At 34.6% G+C, this 27683-nt stretch overlaps 7 protein-coding genes across 7 annotated transcripts; 4 read left to right on the top strand and 3 right to left on the bottom strand.

The window, feature by feature from the left end:
- Positions 1–159: 159 nt before the first annotated feature.
- On the top strand, positions 160–1707 carry LOC106382908 (transcription elongation factor SPT4 homolog 2). Its single transcript, XM_048747275.1, has 5 exons — positions 160–332; positions 423–514; positions 804–859; positions 1144–1205; positions 1365–1707. Exons 1-5 carry the CDS (start codon positions 243–245, stop codon positions 1413–1415), a joined length of 351 nt encoding a protein of 116 aa, XP_048603232.1. The 5' UTR covers positions 160–242; the 3' UTR covers positions 1416–1707.
- A 1738-nt stretch (positions 1708–3445) lies between these two features.
- LOC125581583 (SOSS complex subunit B homolog) lies at positions 3446–6517 on the bottom strand. The gene is made up of 2 exons (XM_048747273.1): positions 6314–6517; positions 3446–4000 (listed from the first exon to the last, which is right to left on the bottom strand). The coding sequence occupies exon 2, from the start codon at positions 3973–3975 to the stop codon at positions 3547–3549; it is 429 nt and encodes a 142-aa protein (XP_048603230.1). The 5' UTR covers positions 3976–4000; positions 6314–6517; the 3' UTR covers positions 3446–3546.
- Positions 6518–8169: 1652 nt separating this feature from the next.
- Positions 8170–10309, bottom strand: LOC125574916 (probable E3 ubiquitin-protein ligase ARI15). Its single transcript, XM_013822993.3, has 2 exons — positions 9569–10309; positions 8170–9053 (listed from the first exon to the last, which is right to left on the bottom strand). Exons 1-2 carry the CDS (start codon positions 10216–10218, stop codon positions 8369–8371), a joined length of 1335 nt encoding a protein of 444 aa, XP_013678447.2. The 5' UTR covers positions 10219–10309; the 3' UTR covers positions 8170–8368.
- Positions 10310–11136: 827 nt separating this feature from the next.
- LOC125581584 (diacylglycerol kinase 2-like) lies at positions 11137–13659 on the top strand. Its single transcript, XM_048747274.1, has 3 exons — positions 11137–11304; positions 11422–11559; positions 11674–13659. The coding sequence occupies exons 1-3, from the start codon at positions 11176–11178 to the stop codon at positions 11821–11823; spliced, it is 417 nt and encodes a 138-aa protein (XP_048603231.1). The 5' UTR covers positions 11137–11175; the 3' UTR covers positions 11824–13659.
- LOC106405131 lies at positions 13436–16572 on the top strand. Its single transcript, XM_013845732.3, has 4 exons — positions 13436–13662; positions 14928–15891; positions 16137–16211; positions 16297–16572. The coding sequence occupies exons 2-4, from the start codon at positions 15139–15141 to the stop codon at positions 16411–16413; spliced, it is 945 nt and encodes a 314-aa protein (XP_013701186.2). The 5' UTR covers positions 13436–13662; positions 14928–15138; the 3' UTR covers positions 16414–16572.
- On the bottom strand, positions 16570–17960 carry LOC106405141 (NAC domain-containing protein 102-like). The gene is made up of 3 exons (NM_001315627.1): positions 17797–17960; positions 17413–17693; positions 16570–17297 (listed from the first exon to the last, which is right to left on the bottom strand). The coding sequence occupies exons 1-3, from the start codon at positions 17954–17956 to the stop codon at positions 16941–16943; spliced, it is 798 nt and encodes a 265-aa protein (NP_001302556.1). The 5' UTR covers positions 17957–17960; the 3' UTR covers positions 16570–16940.
- Positions 17961–21206: 3246 nt separating this feature from the next.
- On the top strand, positions 21207–26770 carry LOC125581585 (beta-galactosidase 6-like). Its single transcript, XM_048747276.1, has 15 exons — positions 21207–21610; positions 23050–23145; positions 23297–23409; positions 23498–23657; positions 23967–24110; positions 24190–24284; positions 24365–24470; positions 24708–24792; positions 24889–25354; positions 25437–25528; positions 25660–25769; positions 25866–25973; positions 26054–26167; positions 26315–26460; positions 26549–26770. Exons 1-15 carry the CDS (start codon positions 21425–21427, stop codon positions 26688–26690), a joined length of 2163 nt encoding a protein of 720 aa, XP_048603233.1. The 5' UTR covers positions 21207–21424; the 3' UTR covers positions 26691–26770.
- Positions 26771–27683: the final 913 nt, after the last annotated feature.

Genomic DNA, 27683 nt, shown 5'->3' on the forward strand with positions numbered 1-27683 from the left:
ACGTTGATGAGATTTTTATATCTTCTTTTTTTGGCGGCTAACTGCTTTGTCTTCGAAACATATATTTTTAACGACTTACTTGTTAAGAAGGCTCTGACTAAAGCCCACTTACGGCCCAATTAATGTTAAAATGGCCTTAAATAAAGCCCAACACACGGCTCGTCGTCTTCCAAACAAGAGAGTTCGGATTTGGAAGAGGAGGAAAGGTGATTTGTCTGATTGAGAAAGAAAGAAAGAAAGTAATGGGAAGCGCACCGGCACAGATTCCGACCAGCTTCGGCCATGAGCTTAGGGCTTGTCTTCGCTGCCGTCTCGTCAAGACCTATGACCAGGTCTCTCTCTTTCACTCTTTCTTTATTAGGGTGTCTGTATTCGATCTCTCTCTCTCTCTCTTCTTGAAGCTTTGTTTGTTTGTTAAACAGTTCAGAGACGCAGGGTGCGAGAACTGTCCTTTCTTCAAGATGGAAGAGGATCACGAGCGTATCGTCGAGGTCACGACTCCTAATTTCAATGGGTAAATGCCCAAACAACCCCTTTTGTTTTAATTTTAATTTTTCTAGGGTTTCAAAAGTTTTCATTTTTATTAGTGGAAAGTTCTGAATTTTGGAGTGGTGATGTTACTTGCTATGAAAGTCAATTCCTTTGTTGGATCAGTGCTTTATAAGTAGTAACTGTGAATCTCCCAATGCTTACTGCTTTAAGAGTTGTTTTTGGAAACTGGAGTGAGGGAGCTAGTACTATGTCTGTATTTTTGTAAATTGATGTGTTTATCTATTGCTGCTGATGTTTTTTTTTGTTTGCAGAATAATCTCTGTGATGGATCCAAGTAGAAGCTGGGCGGCTAGGTGGTTAAGAATCGGTATGTTGATTGTCTCTCTCAGCAAACCATCTCGTTTCTTTCTTTCCATCGTTATCCTCTGATAGATTATATAATAGATGGTGAGAGATAACTTTTACATTCAAGAGTTATGCGATTCTCTTTTTTTTTCTAGAATAATGTGGCTCAAGAGCCTAAATCTAACATTACATTTTGGAATGTGGCTTTTGATGTGAAAAGATTTTCAAGATACTTTGGCTAATCTTGTACTTATATGTCTGTGTAGTGATTAGCTCTAATTGTGTGCTATTTGCTGAATTTGACAGGGAAGTTTGCTCCTGGTTGCTACACTCTTGCTGTCTCAGAGCCACTCACTGAGGAAATGCAGGTATACTTATATATATTTATCACTTCATTGTTTGAAATAGGACTCTTCAACTTATAACAACAACACACCTTACTTTCGCTTCCAGAGCAAAAAAAAAAAAACACAGTTTCTGAGTTTAACACTTTCTCTAACATTGTTATCTTTGTGGTTTTGCCGCAGCACGTATGCCAAGAAGAGCGTGTACAATACGTTCCCCCGAAACGCATGTGAAGCAACATCAAGACAAAGACCAAGTATCTTATGTTAGCTCCATGTAACAATATCAGGTTGCTTATATGTGTCTTCATGTTGAAAATTTCTAAGAAGTCGTTGCTTCTTTGAGTACACCTTAGGTTTCATCTATGTAAGGTCGTTATGTATAACTTTTGGACTTCCCGACCAAATGCTTCTTTAAGTGAATCGTTTTTGTTAGGAAAAATGTAAACATAAGTACAAAGGCCAGCCTAAGCTTCTTGGAACTATGAAACGTTATGATCTGATTAAGCTATTTTTTATCAATCTATTTTAAGGAGAATTTTAATGAGAATAAGTGAGATTATAAAGACAACAAGTTGTTCCTTTGATAATTCCAAAAGAGACTGAAGGATAATTAAGAAAGTATTGTTTCCTTGAAAAGATGGCTTTTCAATTTTTATAAGAACATCAAAATCAAGATAATTTTTGACATGGAATATTATATAAGAAAAAAACTGTAGTAAACAAAGAAATGAGTTTCCTTACATATGTATCAATCAAATTCATGCATGATGAGAGCATAAAGAATAGTCTTGTGTGGTCTATATCCAGAAAAGACAAGTGTATAAACCTATAGAAGTCAAATATTTGTTTGCATGCCGTTGGAACTCAATTTTAAAACTTACTAGATTTTGACCCGTACTTCGAAAGCGCGGGTATTTTTTTTTTATCCTTTTGACAAAATTTTCTTGAATTTAATTCTTATTAAATAAATAATTTTTAAGTTGTTGTATCATAATGTTTGAGTTTGAAACACCATTTTTATATCCAATCCCGACTCATGGTCGCAACTCGACGACCCAGAATATAATCCAGTTCACATTTATAAAAAATATGATAAATCTAATAACAATCTAAAAATTTGCTATTAACCTGTAATACGATACCGATTGATCTCATATAAACTCAAAAAAACATGATAAAACTTTTTGATTAAATTTTTCATATATTTAGAAAGCTAAAATTGAATAAAATTTTATTATATCATTCGAAAAAATGTTAACAGAAAAAAAATTATTGATATAACAGTATTAGTTTATTTTTGTTATAAATAACTTAGTACAAGTTTATGTTTTCATTTTAGGTTTAAAAGTTAATTTTATAATATTTGTTCTTTAATTATTTACTATGTTAATTTTTAGGTAAAATTTTAATTTGGTTTTACGGAATATTCAAAAAAATATTAATTTTTAGGTAAATTTTTTAGGTTTAAAAGTTAATTTTATAATATTTTTTCTTTAATAATTTATTATGTTAATTTTTAGGTAAAGTTTTTATTTGGTTTTACGGAATATTCAAAAAAATATTTATGATGGATGAAAATTAAAATAAATGATATTAAAATATGTATATGATATATGGTTTACAGTATAGTATTTTAGTTTATATTAGAATTTTTTTTGTTATTTTGAATATATGCATAATATTTGAATGATTTATTTTGAATATTGATACATAGGTTTTTAAAAAATAATTAGATGTCATTTTGTTTGTTAATCTATAACCTTTTATTTTTTTTCGTTCTGAATGATTTTGAATTACAGAAAAAACATAGATAAGTTGTTAATTAGTATAAAAATCTTAGTGCATTTTTAGTATGTTTACTTAGTCCACGTTTAGAATAAATATTTATTCTATGTGATGTGATTCAATATTCGAAATGAATAAATATTAAATAACCGCTCTTGTATTTGGTAAAATATCATACTAACCTATTATTGTGGGGTAAAATATAATTAATTTGGTCGATTTTATTGTTAGCTTAAATGTAGTTAAATCCCAAAAATTAAAAGAATATTCTGCTATTAATGAATGTCTTATTCTCTGTTAATATTATTGATACTATATAAAAGAAGACATGTTAAATTTCTAACAAATAAGTCCAACAACCTTTTATAAGTAGATTTTTCAAGACTGTTTCCCTTTTGATAGAATAAATGTAAATACACATGCAATTTTTAATCAAATATTTGTTTGCATGCAACTTTATAAAAACAGGAAATTAATTACTCGTAAAATAACCATTGATTCATCTTTAAACATGTACAAATATTTGATTTATCATTCGTATGTCTTGTTTAAAGTGTTTATACAAATCTTTTTTTATTCAAGGCAAAGGAGGGAAAATACGGGAATAAGCCGAGACGACGCCGTTCTGAATATAACGTTTAGGATACTCCGGATCAGGACTCCACTGGATCTCGCTAACGTTTGGCGTTTCGACAAACGCAACCGCGAACTCACCCACCTTCTCCATCTTCCCGCGTTTTCCAGCTCTGAGAAGTAACCCACCGTTCCGCACGTAAGAGAATATCCCGTTTGTGAGATTCACGATATCCCCCGCCTCGAAGGCGTCGCACTCGTCTCCCCACAGCTGTATGTGAACCGCCGCCGTTTCGTCCGCAGCTAACGCGATGCAGCTCTGCCCGCTCGCGGCCGGGGGTGATGATATTGATCGTGCTTTGTCGAGGATGATGAAACGCGTGTTTATGTTGTTCTGCGCTGCGGGGACTATGTCCTTGAGAAACGCGTGCATCTTGTCGGAAAATCGTTACAATGTCCTAAAAGAGTAATTAAATGACTTAGGGAAAATATCATTCAGACATTTTGTCGAACACCTTATCTGCGATATGTGTGTATCAGAAGCAGGGATGTTAAAACGGGCTTACCCGCCCATTTACGTCCAAGCCCGTTTACGTCCAAACCCGTTTAATAGATGTCCATTTAAAACCCGTTTAAATCAGACCCGTTTAGAGCCCGTTTATGTGAAGCCCATTTAACACTAAACCCGTTTCAAACCCGTTTCAAGCCCGTTTACTTAAAAAAAAAATGAACATGATCTATTTATATCATAGCTTATCTTTTCGATGAAACCTGTTAAATACCTGTCAAATAAAATATGAATCCAGAACCTTACATTGTTTTGCTTCAACTAAAAATTCAAAGTTTACAAATCACAGTCACAGCATAATTGAAAAATAAAGTTCACACTTCACACTAAGTGTCCATAAGTTACTCTTTTCCTTCTTGAACGTCTACCAGGATCTGTCCATGTTCAAAACATAACATATTATATATTTTCATCAAAAAAATTATAAACTGATGTAAAACAGAACCAGAAAACTATGTACCTTTGTTCCAGCAAACATATCAATCTTTTGATGTTGAAGACTCCACTCCATAATTACTTGCTTTCTTTCCAACATCTTCATTTTCATCAAAGAGATCTTCAATGGCACCTACAAAGTATAATATGAATTAGTTATAAGAAAATATAGTCATAAAATAAAACGGCCTTTTAGCATTACCTTTGTATTCAGCAAAACCGCGCAACCAATTCCTAGTGCAAAGAAGAGCTTGGACATTTTTAGGCAAGAGACGGTTTCGGTATGGAGTTAAAACCCGGGATCCAATGCTAAAGGCAGACTCTGAAGCTACTGTGGTGATCGGAATGCTGAGGATGTCACGTGCCATCGATGCTAAATCTCCAAATCGATGTTGGTTCTCTTTCCAATAATTCAAGACATCCAAATCCAAGTTAGCCCTTCTGTTCAGCCTTGGCTCTTCCAAATATATATCCAAATGTGTCTTTGGGTTGCCAACTCCACCTCCAATGCTCTTTTCCAACTCAAAAAATCCTTCATTATGAACATTTATATCAGATAAACAATTTCAAGATAAAGCATGACTGAAATTATCTAAAATTATATTAAATTACTTACATTATCATAATCATCTTCAAGTGGAGATTCTGTGACAATCTCTTGTGGAGTTGGTGTGAGTGAAACACCTGAAGAACTTGTTTGAGACCGTTTCTGATAGTCTTTGTAGAGTGCAGACAAACTATCCTTGAGTTCTTTTATCTTTAAACTTGAAGTAGAGGGATCCAATTTCTTATAAGCAGCTTCAAGCATCTCAATCTTTATTCTTGGATCTAAAGCTGCTCCCATAGCCAAGATTACACTGTAACTTTTCCAGTATTTATCAAACTTAACTTGCATCTCTCTGGCCATTTCTCTCACTCCATCATCATCACATTCTGCATATCTCTTCAATAACAATTGTATCCTCCATACTTGTGTGAAGTAGACATTCGAAGTAGGATACTTTGAACCCGAAAAAGAAGTCGTGATAGCACTGAATGGCTTCAAAAGGTCACAGATTTTTGCCCCACGTTTCCACTCATCCTCTGTAGGCAACGTCTTATACTTTGGATCATACAACTCCATGCTAGCAAATGCAGCCTTAAACTTGAGAGCTCTGAAAAGCATCTCATATGTAGAGTTCCAGCGAGTAGGAACATCAAGTGACAACCCCAATCCACTTGTAATTCTTACTCTCTCTACACATGCCGCAAATGCTTCTTGTCTTTGTGGCGATGCTTTCACATATCTAACACTTTCTCGGATATTATGCAGAAGACTGTTCGCTAATGCTAAGCCACTTTTCACTATGAGGTTTAGAATATGAGCACAGCATCTCACATGTATGTGAAGAACAACGACTCTAGAAGACAAATCAAAACCCTAGAAGCTTCGTGATTCGAATCAGAAACTCATTTGGAGCAGTTTGATCTTTCGTAAGGAGGCAAAGAGCCAAGGAGGTGAAGAAGGAGGAAGAACAACGACGATAGATTAGGTTGAAAAAGAGAAAAAAAAATTAAATGAATTTAATGGGCTGTCCAGTTATTTTTATCAAAACCCATTTATTAAATGGACACATGTGGACAAACCCGACGAAGCCCGTTTAATATTGTTAAGTAAATGGACTTTATATGGACACAAAAATTAAACGGGTTTGGACGTAAATGGGTAGGACAAGCCCATTTTAACATCCCTGATCAGAAGTGTATCTACAATCTACCCGAAACTTACCTCTTTTGCAGAGAGATAGAGGTCCTTCGAACCGACTCTAGAGATGGATGAAACACCGATGAAGGGAGAGGATCGAAGATGGCGAAAGTTCTAATCTGAGAAGAGAGAAATGTCTGAACGCTGCCACTGTAGTTTTATTAACAGACAGGGGCAATTTCGTAAATTTCCAACTTAGTTACACTTTTTAAAAGCCGGTTTGGAGTTAATAGACCGGTTTGATTCCAGTACGATTGATCAGGGATCTAACAGATTATCCTCAGCAATATGGAATAAGATACTTAGAGCATCATTAACCAAAGCACCCCAAATGGGGTGCTTAATCACTTTTTTATTATTAAATAGGATTTAAGCATTTCATTAGAAAACTTGTATATTTTAATCCTCCAATGCAAGGTGCTTATTATGGGGTGCTTAATTATTTTTTATTATTAAAAAATTAAACATTGTTTTTTTTGATAAAATTTATATATTACACAAATAAATATTAAAAGATAACATTTGAAACATAAATTAAAAAAACATAAAAATAAAAATTAGTACAATAAACGAGATTAATTTGAAAAAAACATGTGAATTCATTGGTTGTCATCATCACCTCCATATTTACGCCATACATGTTCAACCAAATCACCTTTCAGTTGTTCATGCTTTTGTCGATCACGAATTCTAGTTCGAACACCCATCATATTGGCGATATTTGTAGGGATATCTGTAGAGTACGTGAGATCGACATGCGAATTTCCAGTATCATCTCCTTGTTGGAACCCGGAAACATCAAATTGAGTGTTTCCATCTCGTTCGTTTTCCACAATCATATTATGGAGTATGATACAAGCCCTCATAATCTTACCAATTTTGACTTTATCCCAAAAAAGTGCTGGATTTTTAATGATGGCAAACCGAGCTTGCAAGACTCCAAAAGCACGCTCTACATCTTTTCGGACAGCTTCTTGGTATTGCGCAAATAACACTGCTTTCGGACTTTGTGGCAGTGAAATAGATTGGATAAAAGTTGCCCATTTCGGATAGATACCGTCGAGGAGAGCTTATCTTCGACGAGAGATTAGGAGAACAGATGACGGATGCGTTGACGAGAACGTCGCAGATCAGAGTCGCCGAGAGATTGCTAGGAGAGAGAGAGACACGAGGAGGACTCATCTTCCACTGATTCGGTGGAGTAGATATAATCTTCGAGGAGAGATGAGGAGGAGAGATCACAGAGGCGTTGAGGAGATCGAGAGAGAGAGAGTCGCCGAGAGATTGCTAGGAGAGCGAGCAACACGAGGAGGCTTCATCTTCGACTGATTCAGTCGACGAGAGATTAACTTGGAGGAGAGGCGAGGAGGAGAGATCACGGAGGCATCGCTTTCGCGAGAGAGAAGAGGAGATAGACGCGGAGTCGTCTAGAATGAGAGAGGGAGAGAGAAAGAGACGCGGAGAGCTAAACACGTGTCCCACAAGACGCGCTGCTTGTGAGTCTAAATTAAGCTCCGCGTCTTCACATATTACATCATTTCCTTTTTTTTTTAATTATTAAAAACATTAAGCAACCCTCTAAGCATCTGCGTTAATGATGCTCTTAGAAAGTGTACTTGATCTGGATGTGAAAAAAACAAAGAAACACACAAGCATGCTTTGTGTAATAGATCATATGACATACCATAACATATACATAGTATGAATTGGTTATTGCTCACCAGAAGATAAAACAGAACTTGCATTACAGCTTAGAAAGTATTCTGGACTTACTACTAGTTGTATTGAATGAAACAGGTGAGATTTACCAACGAAACACACAACCTTTGTTTTTGTAATAGATCATATGATACCATAACATCTAATTAGCTGCCTCTCTGTACATAAGAAATTACTATTTGGTTGGTTATGCAGACAGTGCAATACAGTTTGCTCTGTTTCTATTCTTGCATTGATGGAAAACAATTATTTATTAAACATAAGGTGATGTAAAGTTTCAAAACATGGTAAAAGAGATTAAAAACAAAGCAAAAAAAAAAACATGCCTCCTAAATCATTTTATTTTCCTTTTAAAGAAACCTAGTTAAGAGACAAATCTCTCAGCTTCTTCTCCACAGGAGTTGCACTAGCACAGCACATCTTACACCTCATATCAAGCCACGTGTTCCCAGAGGTACAACGATCACAAAGCCAGTAAGGACCAGCAAAGTTGTCATAAGACTTCACCTTCACGTCATCTATCCCATCTTGCAAAGTCTTACTGAAGTGAAAAAAGAAGTTACCAATACTACTCGTCGCGTTGGCTAACTTCCACTTGGGGCAAATAGTCTCTTCATGAGTAGTCGCAGAAAAGTCCTTCACGGTCTCTTCCTTCAGCGTCTCCGAGTAACTCTGCACGAGCGTGCTCGCAAAATCTTGCAAGAACCGCAAGTACTCCCTCTTAGAGGCTTGGTACTCGGTGTGGACGTGGTCGTACACGCAGCTCCACTTGAGGAACTGTCTGCATTGAACAATCAGCATCAAGCCTTCTCTCATGTTCCGTATGTACTCTTGGCTCGTGAAGTGGGATTCGTCGAAAGATTCTAGCTCCGACTTAGCTTCCACCATTGCGACATCGCTCGCCTCCCATCGATCCACACATGAAACAACCACTTCTGGTTCGTTCACGAGTTGTGGTAGCAACGGTGCAACACAGGCTCCATAGTATCCGTCTGCCGTGTTGTGGGACTCCACTGTCTGCATACACTCGCTACAGAAACGACCACTACAAAACAAGAGAGTAAACTCACAGGTTAGTTTATGATTAATCAACACTAAATATCGGTCATGGCAACAAAACGTTTCTCAAATATTTATTTAAAAAAAAATCAGTTTAAGCGGCGTCTAAGCAGTAATCCCCTATAAAAAAATTAATTAAAGCCTAACGATTTCTCGAACATTGTTTTACAATTAATAACAGAAACATGACAATCTAATAAGATCTTTTTTTTAACCAACCTGCAGTTTAAGAGCTGCTTAGGCACTAATCTAATTAAAGTCTTAACAATTGTTTAACATTTAATAAAAGAAACATGACAATCTTAGAACTATATTTTTTTTACCCCTAATGATTTCTTGAACATTGTTAACATTTAATTACTAAGATCTGTTTTTCTTTACCAAACTGCAGTTTAAGCGCAGCCTAGGCACTAATCTAATTAAAGCTTAATGATTTTCTTAAACATCATTAACACTTAATTAGAGAAACATGACAATCGAAGATCAGTTTATTTCACCAACCTGCAGTAGAGACATTCCACAAACCGGAACAGCCTCGAACGAGAACCAACCTCCAAAGGAAACTGGCAGTGAGGGCAAGGCTTCGTGTTACTTTCGATCCAAGAAACACTCAGCGACTCTGATAACTTCCCCAAGTCTCTCAACCAATCAGAAGCGTTGTTGCACGTCACAGGTCCGTGCGACTCAAGTCTACACCTCCCGCAAAAGGTATGACCACATAGACACACAACGTTTAGACCATACTCTTCAAAACCAATGTCTCGGTGAAACTCGATGAAGTAACCGCAACCCGGTGCAGGACACTGTTTGATCGTCAAACCCTTGTTTTCCTCGAGGAAAGATCTGAGAACGTACTCGCTGTGCATGTCTTTAGCCTCCAACGTCAGCATAGCTAGGTTTTTCTCCACGGAGAAGAAGCTATCACCATAGTTCGAACTCATCAAACCCGATCGCATCAAGAGTTTCTCCTTGTCTTCGCTCAGACGCTCGGAAACTCGTTGCGAGTCCCAGTGGAAGTTCATGAGGAGTACGGTCGCAGCGGGTTTTGAGAGCAGGAAGATATCGGAGAGATCATCGATCTGTTTGTTCATCTTCTCTTTGAGATCATCCCTAGTGAGAAAAGAGTACTCTCGCTCTGGATCGTGCTCCATGTTTGCTTTTCTTGAAGTTGAGGAAGATAGGAAAGAACGAATCACCAAGAGGGCAGATGATCGATTATGGAAACAGAGGTCAAGGTTTACCAAAGACTTCTGATTTTATAGGAAATCTAGGGTTTCACACGGCTTCGCTATATTCCTTTTTGAAAAAGTAAACTAAGCCCATTGGGCCTTAGTCTTAGTTGATTTTTCCTTTTTTTCGGATGGATAAAGGTTAATTAATTTTATTTCAGTATTAAAAATACGCAAGTGATTAAGAGCATGATTATCGAAGGGTTATTAGGGTGAAATTTTTAGGGTGGGGTTTTTAGCGGAATATGAAAATCCGTATCTTAACTTTTAATTAAAAAAGCTAAGAATCTATTTTAGTTTGCAAAAATTCCTAAAAGCCTCTAATAATCATGATCTAACTATCAACTTGAATTTGATGGTCAAAAATAGATTTGTTAACGCAGATTGGTTTCCTTTTATCACTGCCTTGGGCGTAGATAAAAAGCAGATTTACAAAGAAACCTGGCCTATTGGGCCTTAATATTAATTGATTTTTTCATTTTTTCGGCTGGAAAAAGGTTTAATAACCCAACATTATTATATTCCTATTTGATTATCAATTATTAAGTTTATTTTAATAAGAAAATTCATAAAACAATTCGCTTATTGACTTGGGATTGGATGGTCAAAAATAAAATTTGTTTTAGTTTGACAAAATCTAGGGCACTCCTTAAACATATATCATGTATAATTTGAGCATGGGGCAGCGTAGAATTGCTTTGTAAAAAAAAACCATAGCGAACAACATCGTTTGATTTTCTGGTAATTGAGACTGAAGTGGATTTTACCAAAAGGTTAACATCGTTGCCATTGTTGCTGTTACCTCTAGGAACTGATGTCTCTAATTTATTTTCCTTTCAGGATTCAGAGGGTCTTATAGTACTTAACATTGGAAGCTACATGGGCGGAGTAGATCTTTGGCAAAATGATTATGAACACGATGATGATAATTTTAGCATTCAGTCTATGCACGACAAGACTCTGGAGGTCGTATGTGTCCGTGGCGCGTGGCACCTTGGGAAACTACAGGTCTACGACCTGCATGAACTTTTAGCAGTATTCCTCATTCAGTGGGAGGCTAAAAGATTTATATATTAAATGATTAAAAAAACTAAAATTTGTAAAACGGGTGAATCTTTCTTTCAGGTCGGTCTTTCGCAGGCTAGGAGGTTAGCACAGGGGAACGTAGTAAGAATACATGTGTCTAGTCCTTTCCCTGTTCAAATAGATGGAGAACCGTTTATTCAGCAACCTGGTAGCTTGGAGATAACTCACCACGGGCAGGTACATCATATTCTCACACACTCTCGTCTATCATATGACTAAATCTCAAGGCTACAAAAGCGTATCATGTAATGAATGATGATGTTGATGTAAAGGGTGGATTTTGTGTTGCAGGTGTTTATGTTAAGAAGGGCATCAGATGAACCTAGAGGCCATGCGGCGGCCATAATGAACGAGGTGTTACTGGATGCAGAATGCAAAGGAGTGATAAACGCAGCTCAAAAGAAACAACTTCTTCAACAAATGGCTCTCAATCTCTTCTAGAAGAAGAAGAAGAAGTACAAATTTTGCTGACAATGTCTTACTCTTACCCAATTAGAAAAAGACCGGGTACGAGATTTTTGCCTTGTTTTATTTTTATTTGCCTCTGGTGTTTGTGAAGAATGTCATTGTATAGTGTACTCTAATATTGGCGTCAGAAAAGTGTTAACTAGAAGAGAGAAAAGAAGAGTAAAAAACTTTGATCAAAATATACATACAGACTCTGGTCGTTTTTTTGGTTATTATACAAAAGCCATGCAGAAGAAAAGAAAGGCTTAATTTGCATCCATTCGTAGCTTCTCGTATAAGATTCAGTTACGTGTATAATGGATAGAGTATGAGAGGTGTTTATTAGGTTCAGCACTCCAAGCCCAAGGACCAGCCTGGCTTGTCCGTCCATTCAATCTTGTATAAGAGGACGAACTGAAACAGCACTTTAATATTTGTTTAAACAGATTCTTCCTCTTTTAGACATGAATCAAATGGTAGAATTAGCGATTACACCCACCTTAATTTTGAACAGTATTAACATTGGAACAAAACTAAAGTTTATGATATCATTTCACGTCTTATGGATTTAGCTCGTTTCTATCTTTATTTTGTTCTATGTTTATAATTATTCTCTTTTAATTTTTGGTCGGCTCTGGATAAATAAGCTCATTTCCATCTATCCTCTGACCAGAATAAATATTTTTGGAAAAGAGCATAACATTTTCAAATTTTATAGCGAAAAAAATTCTAGAAAAAATTATAGCCAAAAAGAGACATCATTTTATTTTATATTTATCCAGGTAGTGCTTTGTATATATTGAGATGTTTGTTTCTATTTTTTTTGTGTGTTTAAACAAGATTTTTGTTTCTAATTATGTTCATTTCAAAACCGTAAATCATAAAGGATTTCAACGCCTTTTTGCCAAAAAGAAAACAATATATGCTTGGTTTTCATTTTCCAATACAAAAATAGTAGGTTTTTCTAATTCTGCTAGATAATATGGATTTTTTAGTCGACATAATAAGCTCATTTCCATTCATCCTTTGTCCAGAATAAATATAATATTTTCAAATTTCAAAGCAACATATATTCAAGAAAAAGTTATAGCCAAAAAGGGACATCATTTTATTTTATATTTATCCAGATAATGTTTTGTATATATTGAGATTTTTGTTTCTAAGTATGTTATTTTTTTGAAACACTGTTTCTAATTATGTTCACTTTAATACTTTACATCCTAAAGAATTTCAACGCCTTTTGGCTAAAAAGAAAACAATCAATGCTTGGATTTTCTAATACAAAAATAGTAGTTTTTTTCTAATTCTGCTAGATTATGCGGAATTGTTATTCAACATAATATTAATTCTTTTAAAAGAAAAATAAATGTTTAGAACGATTACATTATCTATTTCAAATTATTTGAAAATAAAATAAAAACGATTATTAAATATGAAGTCCAGTTTTTTTTTCATAAATTCGAAAATAATATATTAATTCAAAAAATTATATATCATTTATTACTTATCATCATCGTTTTCTTTAAATTTGGACAGTTTTGTTTTCTCGAAAAAAACGTTATATATATATATATATATATATTGAAAAGAAGAAAGTAAAAATAAAAAAGAATCTTGAAAAGAAAAAAAAACCACTCAGCTCTCCGCACCATGTATAGTGGGAAGAACTCTTTTTCGAATCTGAACGTCTTTTAGCTCAAAAAGACGATAGATAGCATTCCTCCCCCAGACACATCCTGCTACCTAACCCCCCGGAACTCGAGGAGAAACCTATGAACAGAGATTGGTTTTTCCAAAGGTTCTAACTTTTCGCTTGCCCAGATTTTGCCAGAGGTTTGTTTGCTCACTCAAAACCCTCCAGATTCATTTTTTTTTCACGCCAAGTTTGTTGATCTAGCAATGTTCGAATCTGCTCAGATTTGCATGTGGTTGATCTCTCATTTTTGCATATAGTTTAGATCTTGATGTCTCTGTTTTAGTCGGTGGCTCATGAGTCCATGAGAGAACGAAACTGCTGTTTCTTTGTCTTTTTCAGTGGGTGTCTCTCCATTAAAATCAGTGGTGGAGATTTGGTAGAGAGCTTTTAAAAATTGAGTTAATGGCTGCTTAAATCTGCTTCTATTTAAAATAAATATAAAGTAATGGCTGATTAAATCTGCTTGTGTTAAAAAAAAAACTGAATAATGGCTGCTTCAATTAACATTGCTTAATCTAATTGGGTTAAAAAAGTGATTGCTTATTAATCTTCTTATGTAAACCAGTTGGAGAAATGCCTGCTTTAATCTGCTTCTGTACATATTAACTTATTAAGTCTGTTTCTGTGAATTTTTTTTTTTGAATAATTGCTGCTTCATGCTTCTTCAGTTAACATGGAATAATAGTTGCTTAATCTGCTTGAGTTCAAAATAATATTAAAGTAATGGCTCCTTAATCTGCTTCTGTAATGCCTGCTTTAATATGCTTCTGTTAAAAAAAAAGTTGAATAATGGCAGTTTCATGCTGCTTCCTAGTTGCTTAATTTGCCTTTTAGTTAAAAAGTTAAAAGTAATGGCTGCTTAATCAGCTTTGGTAAACCATTTAGAGTAATGCATGTTTTAATCTGCTTCTGTGTGTATATATATTATACTATTTGTTTATTTACTTGTTAGTGGTTTCTTTCGTTTGGAGTTGCTGCAACTATCCTGCTCAGTTACAACCTGCAGAATAAGTTTATAATGGTTTCAGACATCATTTTTTCATGTCTTTTGGTCACTTCCCATTTGTTTTGAATTGATCTCAGCATCTCGCCATGTTTTGGCTCTTCTAATATCTGAAAGGTTGGTTTGATATATGGTGATCAAACTGATTATAAATGATACATTCTTCTCACAGAGTCATATTCTCACTTTAAGCATGATACCTTAATCGTTAATGAGGTTTTTTTTGCTACTTTATCACCATTAGTTTATGGATTGTTCCTTGTGAGTGTAAGTAAGCTTGGATTCTATTTATTTAATTTTTTTGTTTGCCCTTTCTAACATTCTTGTTAAAGTGATATGTGACCATCAGCTTGTTCCATTATTTATGTTTATGACATCTTTTAATGCCTTTCTCTGCAGGAATGCAAAATAGGCCATCTCTCTCTTGTTTGTTTCTCATTCAGTGTGATTCTATAGTATAAGTTACAGTGAGTGAGGTCCTTTTGTTTTATTGGATCTTGACTTGTCTTGTCTTATCAATGTCTATAAAGTAGATATTATTAGGAGTTCAACCATCTATATTTTTTGTGGTCCTGTGAAGAGACAAAGATTTTATTATATTCCTAGCTTGATGGGTAAAGAGAATCAGTTGGAGACAGGAGTCAATGATCACGATTGTCCACCCCTCAAGACCGATGAACTAGCAACCGTGGCGCGTTACAGTACAGACAGTGACTCAGGGCTACCAACATGTCGTGTATGCCACTCCGCAGAATCCGACAAACGAGGAGATGCCGCCTTAGGGTTCTTGGGGATCACTCTCAAAACCAATGCAGACGAAACAGTTGATGATAATGTCAGCAAATCTACAGAGACTGATATCGAAATGGGAATCCTGCATCATCATCAGGATCCGTTGCTCGAACTTGGATGCTCTTGCAAAAACGAGCTTGCTCTGGTACACTACGCCTGCGCGCTCAAATGGTTCCTCAACCATGGATCCACCGTGTGTGAGATCTGTGGGATAGCTGCGGAGAATATTAAAACTGCTGATTTCAACAAAGTGGTCATCGCCTTGAGAGACCACACGGCGTTGCATACAGATGCAACCGTGGATACAGACGAAGCTGCTGTGATTAGAAGGCAAAGACTTAGTGAGATATCTTCATGGTTTGGCCCACATGCCTTGAATAACAACAATAACAGTAGCTCTGTTGCAGCTTCTCAGGCTATGCCTGAGCAACCTTTAGGTGTTGTGAACTTTGGTGTATTGCCTATGGAGAACCGTGCGACTAAATGGGCTGTGGAAGGGACAGGGATACTGCTTGCTACCGGTTTGCTCACTGTTACTTTGGTCTGGATCATTGCTCCTCGTGTTGGAAAGGTATGTCATCAATCTAAGTTGATACTCAGTCCATTTAATATTAAGTGTGGTCGTTTTAGTATTTCAATGAAATTTATGTCATTAATTTTTTTTAACTCCTATATAAATTAAGAAAAAAATTATTGCAATTTTTTTTGATAATAAATAAAAATAAAATTGAATATTTAACCATTTTCTAATTTGCGTTTGGAACGGAGAGAGTATATGATTAGTTTGTTGATTAATGGTTGTTTTAATTGGTGCAGGAAACTGCTAGGAGTGGAATTCATATCCTACTTGGTGGACTATGTGCTTTGATAATAGTCATCTTCTTCAGATTTGTAAGTAAAAATCATCTCATTTTTTTACAGATTTTTTTTAATTGACTTCTATTTTTACTAAACGCTAAAAAAAACTTGAAACCAGGTTGTGCTCACTAGAATCAGGTATGGTCCTGCACGCTACTGGGCGATCTTATTCATCTTCTGGTTTCTTGTGTTTGGTATTTGGGCTTCTCGTTCCAGTTCTCACAATAACTCTTGAATCTATCATTCATCACCATCTCTCTGCTCTCTCTCTCTCTCTCTCTCTCTTTTCTTAAAGTCTTTGTAATCTTATCTTGGAGATAAAAATGTACATTGTTTCATCAAAAGAAAAATAAGCTCATGCTCGTTGATTATGATGAATACAATTTTTTTTAAAGGCAAATAAATTTTCATTAATTAAAAATGTGATTACAAAGATATTAAACAACTACTAGAAAAAAAAATTGTTATATACAACATATATATGAATACATATGTGATTTGAAATAGTCACTGTTTCTTTTACAGTTCTGTTTCTTTAAATATCACTTTATAAACAAAACAAAAAAAACATAAGTCAACCTTGCTGATGAGTCTGATAGAGACCAATGGACACACCATTTGTCCCTTCATCAGATGTTGAAAGTCTCAGTAACTTGTTTAGCCCAGCTTGGTTCCCGGGTCAGGATCCGACACCGAGTTCCCCCCTCCGGTTCAGTGGCCGGATACTCTGAGAAAGCTTCAAACTCTATCCCCTTTACAACTTTACCCCTGAGAACCAAAACTCCAATTGAAGAACGGTTTCTGCTCCAGCGGGTCCTCGAACATACTGGCGAAATCAGACTGATACGGAAACTGAGGGACAAAAGCGTCATTTTGCAACAAGGAACCAAACATGGACGCATCAAACGCGTCGTCAAGATCAACAACCCATTTCGACTCGCTCTGAACCTCGGAAGAACACGTGACGTCCGGTGAAATCACGTGACTCGAGCATTTCGAATCCGACGTCGTAGTAGTATTAGTAGTCATCATCATCACCCTCTCTTTCTCATCCGCCGGATAATACTTCTCCACCGTTCCTTTCTTATTGTAAATCCGACATAACACCCAATCATCAAGCTGCGAAAATTTTCCGACAAGAACCCATTAATCATATGCATTCAGACAAGATCCAAAGTCAGTTAATAAAGCGTGATGTCACGGCCCATTAAGAGCCCAAGGCCCATTTACGTACTCTTAAGTTGTTCTTCTTGTTCGAAGAAGCGGACCGGTCAACATTAGCGAGACGATACTCGTGCATAATCCAATTCGTCTTCACTCCTCTCGGAGCTTTCCCTGCGTAGAAGACGAGCGCTTTCTTAATCCCCAACGTCTTCGGTTTACCGATCGGTTTATCAGCTCCAGTCGCTTTCCAATAACCGGTTCCAGCTGCCCGGTTTGGACGCGAACCGTTTGGGTATTTCCGGTCTCGGTGTGAGAAGAAGTACCATTCTTTCTCTCCGTACAACGCCTTGTCTGAAAAACAAAATTAAAAAAAAAATCGAATTTTGTAATTTAAAAATTAAAATCAATAAAAACTTAAAAATTGAACTTGTAGAGATCGTGTAATAATAATAACCTGGAAGCTCCCATGGATTGAACTTGTACAGATCAATCTCCGCGATCACCGGAACGGTGATCGGCTCCGACGCGCATCTCCGGCAGAGATAGAACTTCACTAGCTCCTCGTCCGTCGGGTGAAATCGGAATCCCGCCGGTAAATTTAGCTCCGCCTTCATTTTGTTGGTTTTTAATCGGCGATTGTAATCGAGGGGAAGAGAGTGAGTCCATGGAGCTTTTATAGGAGAGGAGGTTCGTGAACCGCACGTGGGTGGTTTGGTTTCGCGACACGTGTGACGGGACCAACCGCTTTCTCTTCAACGTTGACCGCGCAGCCACACGTGTCGAGGAATAATTGGGGTAATCGAATGTGATGTCATTGCTTCCGTCATCTGCACGAACCTTTATCTACTGCTTCTCGGTGTATGCTTGTGCATGTTGTTCTCTGGTCAATGTATATATTTGTGGCTCGTGAGTGGAAAGGGACGAGTGTTACGGTGCGCTTCACCGCACCAGAGTAGTGATATGTTATCTCATCGCGTATGTCATTGGGATGACGTCATCTTAGTTGCACGCCGGCTTATTGACGGAAGTCGTAAAGCTGAGTAATGCGATAATCGATGGTCTCTTTGACTAACATTTCCACTTTTAAACGACAGTTAATTATAAAACATGTTTTATTAATTTATAGTTGAAGAATGTTGTCTAGTAGTTGGTAACTAATAATCTTGTGTTACAATGGTTCTCTCTCACAATCTTATGATCTTTTTGCCTCGTTGAAGATACTTTCTCCCAAATTTGTTCATGATTAATTACAGATGCCTACTGGTTACAAGATGTATTTTTATTTGGGTTTTGTTGCTGGCCTGTTTGGCTCACGTTGTAAGAATACTTTGATTACAAGTGTTATAAAAAATCCTGTTTTACAATGGATAATGGATTCTATTAGGCTCTTAAGCAGAGAAACAATATATTAAATCAGTGTATGAATAACATGTAACATGTTCGCCAGAATCAAGTAAGATAAGAAAATAATCAGCATATCATGCCAAAAAGGTGGTGTGTGCATTTGTTAAGCTGATCCTAATGTTTCTTTAACTTTGTAAATGGATTCGTAGAAAAATATTTATAAACTAACATAAGGTATAAAATAGAGGGTAAAATGTCTTTTTACATATAAGAAAGTGTAGTTTTCAAAAAAATATAAAATATAGTGTATTTGTCAAATTTCAAATCGCAAATAAAGTATTTTTTAAATTATCCCTAAAAACCTAATTTTAATTACTCCTTTCATTATGTGCACAGATTAAAAATATTTATTTTTATATTTATTTTGAATAAAAACATTATTAACAATCTATTTAACCATAATTCAACCAATAAAACACAAACTGCAGGATATAAAATATCATATAACATAAAAGTTAGTGAATTTTATATTGAAATTTTAAAATATCACTTAATTTCAAACCTTTTTTCGAAAACGTTCTTTTTTTAAGAAGAAGTAATACATAGCAAAGCAGCCAGATGTATAAGCCCAGTTTAAGGGCTTTGAGAAAAACTTGAGACCCATTTTAAAGCCACGTTTATCTTAACGTGAAGGCTGTATTGGGGCAAGTCCTGTCTTCCAAGTTCCAATTTCTCTGTCGTGCACGCTAAAACCCTGAATCACTTTTCCAGAATCATTTTCTGCCCGCTTCAACTTTTCCAGAAATTCTGCCTATTGACGAACTTACCCTTCATTTACTAGTTAATACTTAATACTACTAATCACTTGTTCTTTTCTTTGGCTCACATGATTCGCACCGATGACCTTAAGTCAAATCCAAAAATGTTGTCAAAGATAATTTATCTCGGCAATGAGCACAAATCAACAATGGTATGATCTTTATGTTAAAGTTTATCCATTGTTCATTTCATTTTAGTTTTACGTTCTAAATTATAAAATCCCCGAATAGCTAGTCTTATACTTGGTGACTAGGTGTTTTGTCCGCATAAGCGGGTATAAGCTTCTTATTAATTTATGTCTTACTAATCTAAAACTAACATAATAAATTATTATCTATTTTTCAAATATTTAAATTAAACATCAAAGTATTTATATATGTCGAATATTTTTCATCAAAATATATACTTATTATTGTGTTAAATTTTTTAAAACACTCATATCATAGAAATAGTTTAGAAAATATTTTATATAAATTTCTTTGTTTGACTAATATTTAATTATAAATTGTTTGGTATCTTAATTTTTTAACTTTCATAATCAAAAATATTGTTTCCAGATAACAACACAATGTTTATAAAAATTATCTTATTTTTTAATATGTTTTTGATAGTTTAATTATATTATTTTATAATCAATTGTTTAATATAACATATAAATTTAATATTATTAAAATAAATTTTGTTTTGAATTATATATAAAACTCATTAAGGGTATTATTTAAATTAAGAAATTAGTGAATAAGTTAGAACTAATAAGAAATCAATAACCTAGCCAAAAGTCTAAAATCTAATAAAAATATGACAAATAAAAAAATTAACTAAATATTTAATATAACATATAAATTTAATATTATTAAAATAAATTTTGTTTTGAATTATATATAAAACTCATTAAGGGTATTATTTAAATTAATAAATTAGTGAATAAGTTAGAACTAATAAGAAATCAATAACCTAGCTAAAAGTCTAAAACCTAATAAAAATATGACAAATAAAAAATTAACTAAATATTTAATATAACATATAAATTTAATATTATTAAAATAAAATTCTTTTTTAATTATATAAGATTTAATAGAGTATTTTTTAAATTAATAAATTAGTGACTCAACTAAAAGTTAATAATAAATCAATAATTTAGCTTAAACCTAATAAAACATGATAAATAAGCAAAGTTATCTAAAATTATGGAGAACATGATAAATCAGAAAATTCTTGATAATATTTAAAGTTCTATTGTTAATATTTATTTATTTATTAAATATATTTTAAAATATATTTTTTAAAAATAGTAGTATATATATATATCAGTAGAATATGTTAATGTTTATTAATTATCTTAAATATCATGATAAATATATAGATATATATCAACAAAATTTTGAAATAATAGTATTAATTAAACTAATGACTTATTCTAAAATTATGGAAAAAATGACAAGTAAATATATTAACTAAAATCATGGAGAAGATGACAAGTAAGCAAATTCACTTCTCAAATAATAGTATAAATTTTATATTCTAAATTATGTAGTCATTATCTTAGATTTATATATATGCAAACTATGATTTGTGTATATCTAGATAATAGCACATTATATACGAAGTTATCCTAGATACTCAATATCTTCCAGATAATAAATACCTGTCGAGACTCGACATAGTACTTATCCTAATAGTTGATACTAACTACTTTGGTTGATATGTTACCATCCTTGACAAAAGAAAAAAAGACCATACTAAAAATGAATGGAATCCTTATCAGAAGGACATTTTAGTCAATCCGTAGCTGTTTTAGACTTATGTAATGCGTTAATACGTACGCCCACGTGTTTGATGCGTGTGTATATATAAACACACATGTTCGAACAGTAATCTGTAATAGAAATTAAACATCAAAGAGGAAGAAAAGAAAGAAGATGATGTCCGGTCGGGTCGCATCGTGTTGGATTCTTGTGGCGATGGTTGTTGTTCTCTCCACAGCTTCCGCCGGCGGTGATACGGCGGAGAAGGGAGTAACGTATGACGGACGGTCTTTGATTATCGATGGACAGAGGAAACTTCTCTTCTCCGGTTCCATTCATTATCCTCGCAGCACACCCGAGGTAAATGTTCTTCATTTTATATGTATAATATAAGATAATGTGGTCATTAGCTCATGCCCTAACTATTGTGCCAGAGGTCCTTAGTTTAAATGAGTGTTTGGACAAATTGATGTGCATGCTATGGTTTTATATTTAAGAGGATTACGGCTTCGGCCAGAACATCTTGGTAATTCAAAAAAAAAAAGGGGGGGGGGGGGGGGGGGGTGATAATGTGTATATGTCTATCACATTTTGGCAAGTGTAAACAATAATGGTAGGTTGTAAAAACATGGTTGGACCAGAACTTGTGTCATACTGATGTAATATGACAAAATTCTGATATATATGACAAAATAAATCCAGTGTATTAATTTTGGATATCACAAATTAGATGCGAGGTTGCTTGAAAAATGAATTTTGGAATATATCAAATGATACTTTATGTAACTAGACTATTTTATAAATAATTAGTTATAGTTGCTTAAGGTGTTTTCGCATTTTATGTACCGTCTTGCGTGAGAAACTCTTTTTTACTTAAAACCTTTTCTAGGAAATTAAGATGTATTTAATTTTTGGTAATTTTGTTTGATGATTGAAAATGTAATTAAGTACGAAATCAGTAGGTAGGAATAACACTAGTCAGAAGTTTATGCCGTGTACGTGATAATTAGTTTTGAAATTTTTATGAAAAGTTATATACATAAATAATACATTAAAATCGAAAAAGACATGCATTACGTAGTGAAGCGAAATTGATCTATCAAGTATTATTTGTAAATTATTTTATTGTATGGTTCACAAGGTATATCTATTAAGCTTCACTATCAAGATTAAGACAGAGATTTCCATCTAACACGACATCTTTGACTCTTTGACTTTACTGAAAATGAAAGTCACGGGTCTCAAAACGACACAGTTTCTGTTCTTTTTATAGGCTCCTCCTAATATGTTGTCATTGTCTACTTCTTGGACTTTTTTTTTGTACTTCTAAAAATTATCATATACTAAAATAATCGATAGAAGTTGCGAATCAATTCATTTACAATCCTAAACTAATTAGCATATATTCGTTCTCTGTGCTTCCTTAATGGTCTTCTCATGGTTGATAAGTAAAAATAAAATTGATTGAATAAATGAATAGACTAAGTAAAAGATCAAAATGTGTGAAACAATAATACATAACAATATTTTTTTTTGTTGTTAGCCTACAAAAACAATCGTTTACCTAAGTGACATGTGATGATCATTGTTTCTTAGCCTTATTATCATTAGGCCTTTGACAACTTTAACACAATCACGTGAACAAATCTTCTTATGTCATTAAAATTTCTAATCAATGGGGATCCAAAGACAACCAGTCTTATTCTTGTTGCGAAATGCATTAATGTTTCAATTATTTGAATGATTTACTGTAACTTTAAAATAATTTAATAAATATATGATTGTGTTTGTTTATGCAGATGTGGCCGTCTCTGATAAAGAAGACAAAGGAAGGAGGCATCGATGTGATCCAAACGTACGTTTTTTGGAACCTCCATGAGCCTAAGCTCGGACAGGTTGGTCCATTTACTAATTTATCTCTGTGAAATTTATAATTTGTTACTTTTATATAACAGAATGACATTTAGTTTTTTTCTGCTAAAATAATTTAAGATATTTTTTTTTGTACTAAACTTTAAGATATAAACTTAAAATGAACATTTGCAGTTTGATTTTAGTGGAAGAAACGATTTGGTGAAGTTTATTAAAGAAATTAGATCACAAGGTCTCTATGTCTGCCTACGTATTGGACCCTTCGTCGAAGCTGAATGGAATTATGGGTATACTACTCATAAACTCAAAAAATAATATTTTATTGTACATTGAAAATTTTGTTGAATAATTTTGACAACCGCTTTGGTTAACCAGAGGATTGCCATTTTGGTTACGGGATGTACCCGGTATGGTATACCGAACCGATAACGAGCCATTCAAGTTCCACATGCAAAGATTCACCAGTAAGATCGTAAATTTGATGAAATCAGAGGGCTTATATGCGTCTCAAGGAGGTCCAATCATTCTTTCCCAGGTAAATTAACTTCATTATTGTTCATCTGAAAGACTGAAACCAATGTCAGGGAACCAACCCAAAACCAAAAAAGTAGGATTAACTAACTAAACCGAACCAGTGCTTAACCATACCAACCCCAATCATGATCATTGACTTTGAAACCAGTGTTATGAGCTGGGGCAACACTTTTCATTTTAGGGTTTATTTAGTATAGCTGATAGTAGAATAGTAACATTAAGTTCTTACGGTTTAGTCAAACCGGACCGGTTAGCTTCTAATTATGATGTGAATGTGTTTGTTTGAGTTCGTGTGATTTTAATAATATAGATAGAGAACGAGTACGGAAACGTGGAGGCAGGTTTTCATGAGAAAGGAGCATCGTACGTCAAGTGGGCAGCTCAAATGGCAGTAGGGCTTCAGACCGGAGTGCCATGGATAATGTGCAAGCAGCCCGATGCTCCTGATCCAGTGGTTCGTACCGTACCCTACCGGTTACTTATCTAAGATCAATGTTTCTTTCCTCTTAAATATTCGAGGATTTAATTTGTAGATCAATACGTGCAATGGAATGAGATGCGGCGAGACATTTCCAGGACCAAACTCACCTAATAAACCCAAAATGTGGACTGAAGATTGGACATCTTTGTAAGGGTTTACTTTATTGTCTATTTTGAATTTTCCTTTTCTTGTCCAAGAAGTTAATTAACTATGTTTGATAAAAACAGCTATCAATTTTATGGAGGAGAACCTTATATTAGATCTGCTGAGGATATAGCTTTCCATGCAGCTCTTTTCATTGCGAAAAACGGAAGCTACATTAACTACTACATGGTAACTAAGATTCGATATTTCTTCTTTAAACATTAGCGGTCTTCAAAATTTAGAGGCCATAAATATTTAGAAATAATTTTTATAAGGAATTAAAAAAAAATAATTATTCAGAGGCATATATCTATGTATAATATCTCTTAAAATTTTAAGGATGAAAACAATGTTTCACTGGACTGTGCCTAGCACGTCCCTGTCTATACGCATTAGGAACTAATCATCAACCATAAATTTATACAGTACCATGGTGGAACAAACTTTGGAAGGACATCATCTTCATATTTCATTACAGGATATTATGATCAAGCTCCTCTTGATGAATACGGTTCGATCTAAAGCTCTTTAATCCGGTTCTTAGCATCAGTCATTATTTGGAAAGATAACTAACAAACCTGATTCTGATCTTGTTTTGTGTTTAAAGGTCTTTTAAGACAACCAAAGTACGGTCACTTGAAGGAGCTTCACGCTGCTATTAAATCCTCAGCAAATCCTCTGCTTCATGGGAAGCAAACGGTTCTCTCCTTGGGACCAATGCAGCAAGCTTATGTCTTTGAAGATGAGAACAGTGGATGCGTTGCGTTTCTGGTGAACAACGACGCGAGAAAAGCCATTCAAATGCAGTTCAGAAACAATGCGTATAGCTTGCTTCCCAAGTCAATTGGTATTCTTCAGGATTGCAAAACCCTAATCTACGAAACAGCAAAGGTGAATGTGGCGAAGAATATGAGAGTTACAACACCAGTTCAGGTGTTCAATGTTCCAGACAAATGGGAAGTGTTTAGAGAATCAATCCCAACATTTTCAGACACACCTTTGAAGACTAATGCTTTGTTGGAACATACCAACTTGACAAAGGACAGAACTGATTATCTTTGGTACACTTTAAGGTAATATATTAGACATGTTTCTCGTCATATTTCTAATGTTTATTTCTCACCACTAAAACAATATTGGCTCGATGAATTTAAGGTTTGAGTCGAGTTCACCTTGCGCGAACCCGTCTCTCTACATTGAGTCATTAGGACATGTGGTTCACGTGTTCGTCAATAATGCACTAGCAGGTACACAATTATAAGAGATTATTTTAGAAAAATCGTTTTGTTTTGACCGATTCGCCGCATTTTTTAGAACATTACTATTTTGGTTACGAATGTGTTCAATTTTCAAATATAGTGGAAGTGTGTTCTTGCAGGTTCTGGGCATGGAAGCAGAAACATCACGGTGGTTAAACTCCAAGTTCCAGTTAGCTTAATCAACGGACAAAACAACATTTCAATCCTTAGCGGCATGGTCGGTTTACCGGTACGGTATTTGATTAAACCAAACCCCGGTTTAATAGTTTCTTGTATTACACAGATTAGAACCATGACACGTTTTTTCTCATCCTATGAATAAAAGGACTCTGGGGCTTACATGGAGAGGAAATCTTATGGACTAACCAAAGCTCAAATTAGCTGTGGTGAGACAAATGCCATCGATTTGAGTGGATATCAATGGGGTCACTTGGTAATATGAAAACGTCTGAGGTCATGAATTTGTTGTGTTGATAAATAAGTAAAATAACCTAACATGTATGTCTTGTGAAGGTGGGTTTGCTTGGGGATAAAGTTAGGTTACATCAATGGGCGAATCTAAAGAGCGTAAAGCGGAGTACCAATGACGCTGGACTCATTAAGAATTGCCCTCTTGCTTGGTACAAGGTATGCCTCTATTATCTATATATCTGATTATTTGTAAATAAAACTAAAATCTCATATTAATATATCAATACGTGTATGGGTTATACAATGTGTATATTACTTTCTACATTTTACTCTAGCCTCATTTGCACTTTCATTTATATGCAGACGATGTTTGACGAGCCGAACGGAGATGGGCCGGTGGGGCTTAATATGGGGAGTATGGGTAAAGGGGAAGTATGGGTGAATGGTCAAAGCATTGGTCGTTATTGGGTTTCCTTTCTCACACCTTCTGGTCATCCTTCTCAATCTATGTAAGTGACACACATGTCCATTAACTACGCATTATGAACTACGACAACATTTTACTTGGGGGGTATAATTTTAATTTGATTGATGCAGATATCATATTCCAAGGGCGTTTCTGAAACCATCTGGAAATCTATTGGTGGTTTTTGAAGAGGAAGGTGGTGATCCTCTTGGGATCTCTTTGAATACAATATCTGTTATTGATTCTAACCAAGCTCAATCTCAACTTTCGTGAAGATTGTTTGTGGGTCTGAATTTTTTTTATATTTTTGTGTTAATTAGAGTGATTAATAAAATTTATTGGATGATTCAATATATAAGTCTTGTTGATATGAAATTTTATAACACCTTAGCATTGTATACAAAGATATTCCAGTGGGTTCGAATCCGAAAATAAATGATTGTTATATATATATATATAAACCTAAAGTATTATTAGTGAACCTAGTCTGAGCATAAGAACTGAAATGCGAACTAAAAATATTCGATCTGAATCCGAATAGATTAGGCATGGAATTTTGAACTGAATTGAACCAAAATTTTGGTTAGTTCAAATGGAAGTTCAGTCCGATTTGGTTCATAAAAAAATTATACCTTAAACAATAAAAAAAATGACCGAACCAAACTAATAAGAAATTGCACGTTGCGGTGTTCCTTAACCCCTGAAAACTCACTCCTCTACCAACTAAAGATGTACATCAGCATTAGCATTATTACTAATACTAAGCTCTACATTATCCAATGAACATTTGTTAGAAAAACATTTAGAAATGCATTTATTAAATGCTAATGTTCTCCAAATGCTTTCTGATCAATGCTCTCATATGAAACTTTTAGAAAAGCATTTACGTTTATAATTTATAAAATTAAAGAAAATATATAATTAATTAATTTATTTTATTTAATAATATCATAAAATTATTTTTATATCCACAAAATTAAAATTTTGATTTCTAAATAAATTTACAATAACATTTTTTTTAAATAGTATTTCACATTTAAAATAGTATTGGAGTCCGGGGGGCTGTATGGACCATATGGATAGTGGTTAGGCCATATGGGAATCCGGAGGTTCTTGAAATCGTAATTGGACCATGAGGTCGTGTAAGAACCTAGGGGTTTTCTCTTAGATCCTGAGATCGTATCGGGACCCTGATTCCACCTCATCTATTTGTATTAATGTATATTAAATTCTCTTTCACGGTACATGAGCATCATTTTAATTTTT

This window comes from Brassica napus, chromosome C2 (assembly GCF_020379485.1).
Source record: "Brassica napus cultivar Da-Ae chromosome C2, Da-Ae, whole genome shotgun sequence".
Taxonomy (NCBI): Eukaryota; Viridiplantae; Streptophyta; class Magnoliopsida; order Brassicales; family Brassicaceae; genus Brassica; species Brassica napus.

What these genes read in the sequence shown, in the direction of transcription:
- LOC106382908 (XM_048747275.1), top strand. Translation starts at nt 243, where the DNA reads ATGGGAAGCGCACCGGCACAGATTCCGACCAGCTTCGGCCATGAGCTT. An exon ending in TCGTCAAGACCTATGACCAG is followed by an intron (nt 333 to 422) that starts GTCTCTCTCTTT and finishes TTTGTTAAACAG; the next exon opens with TTCAGAGACGCAGGGTGCGA. An exon ending in CACTCACTGAGGAAATGCAG is followed by an intron (nt 1,206 to 1,364) that starts GTATACTTATAT and finishes GTTTTGCCGCAG; the next exon opens with CACGTATGCCAAGAAGAGCG.
- LOC125581583 (XM_048747273.1), bottom strand. Translation starts at nt 3,975, where the DNA reads ATGCACGCGTTTCTCAAGGACATAGTCCCCGCAGCGCAGAACAACATA.
- LOC125574916 (XM_013822993.3), bottom strand. Translation starts at nt 10,218, where the DNA reads ATGGAGCACGATCCAGAGCGAGAGTACTCTTTTCTCACTAGGGATGAT. An exon ending in GTGGAATGTCTCTACTGCAG is followed by an intron (nt 9,054 to 9,568) that starts GTTGGTGAAATA and finishes CTTGTTTTGTAG; the next exon opens with TGGTCGTTTCTGTAGCGAGT.
- LOC125581584 (XM_048747274.1), top strand. Translation starts at nt 11,176, where the DNA reads ATGGGCGGAGTAGATCTTTGGCAAAATGATTATGAACACGATGATGAT. An exon ending in GGCACCTTGGGAAACTACAG is followed by an intron (nt 11,305 to 11,421) that starts GTCTACGACCTG and finishes TCTTTCTTTCAG; the next exon opens with GTCGGTCTTTCGCAGGCTAG. An exon ending in AGATAACTCACCACGGGCAG is followed by an intron (nt 11,560 to 11,673) that starts GTACATCATATT and finishes TTTGTGTTGCAG; the next exon opens with GTGTTTATGTTAAGAAGGGC.
- LOC106405131 (XM_013845732.3), top strand. Translation starts at nt 15,139, where the DNA reads ATGGGTAAAGAGAATCAGTTGGAGACAGGAGTCAATGATCACGATTGT. An exon ending in TTGCTCCTCGTGTTGGAAAG is followed by an intron (nt 15,892 to 16,136) that starts GTATGTCATCAA and finishes TAATTGGTGCAG; the next exon opens with GAAACTGCTAGGAGTGGAAT. An exon ending in TAGTCATCTTCTTCAGATTT is followed by an intron (nt 16,212 to 16,296) that starts GTAAGTAAAAAT and finishes ACTTGAAACCAG; the next exon opens with GTTGTGCTCACTAGAATCAG.
- LOC106405141 (NM_001315627.1), bottom strand. Translation starts at nt 17,956, where the DNA reads ATGAAGGCGGAGCTAAATTTACCGGCGGGATTCCGATTTCACCCGACG. An exon ending in CAATCCATGGGAGCTTCCAG is followed by an intron (nt 17,694 to 17,796) that starts GTTATTATTATT and finishes TTTGTTTTTCAG; the next exon opens with ACAAGGCGTTGTACGGAGAG. An exon ending in ACAAGAAGAACAACTTAAGA is followed by an intron (nt 17,298 to 17,412) that starts GTACGTAAATGG and finishes AAATTTTCGCAG; the next exon opens with CTTGATGATTGGGTGTTATG.
- LOC125581585 (XM_048747276.1), top strand. Translation starts at nt 21,425, where the DNA reads ATGATGTCCGGTCGGGTCGCATCGTGTTGGATTCTTGTGGCGATGGTT. An exon ending in ATCCTCGCAGCACACCCGAG is followed by an intron (nt 21,611 to 23,049) that starts GTAAATGTTCTT and finishes TTGTTTATGCAG; the next exon opens with ATGTGGCCGTCTCTGATAAA. An exon ending in GGTCATCCTTCTCAATCTAT is followed by an intron (nt 26,461 to 26,548) that starts GTAAGTGACACA and finishes TGATTGATGCAG; the next exon opens with ATATCATATTCCAAGGGCGT.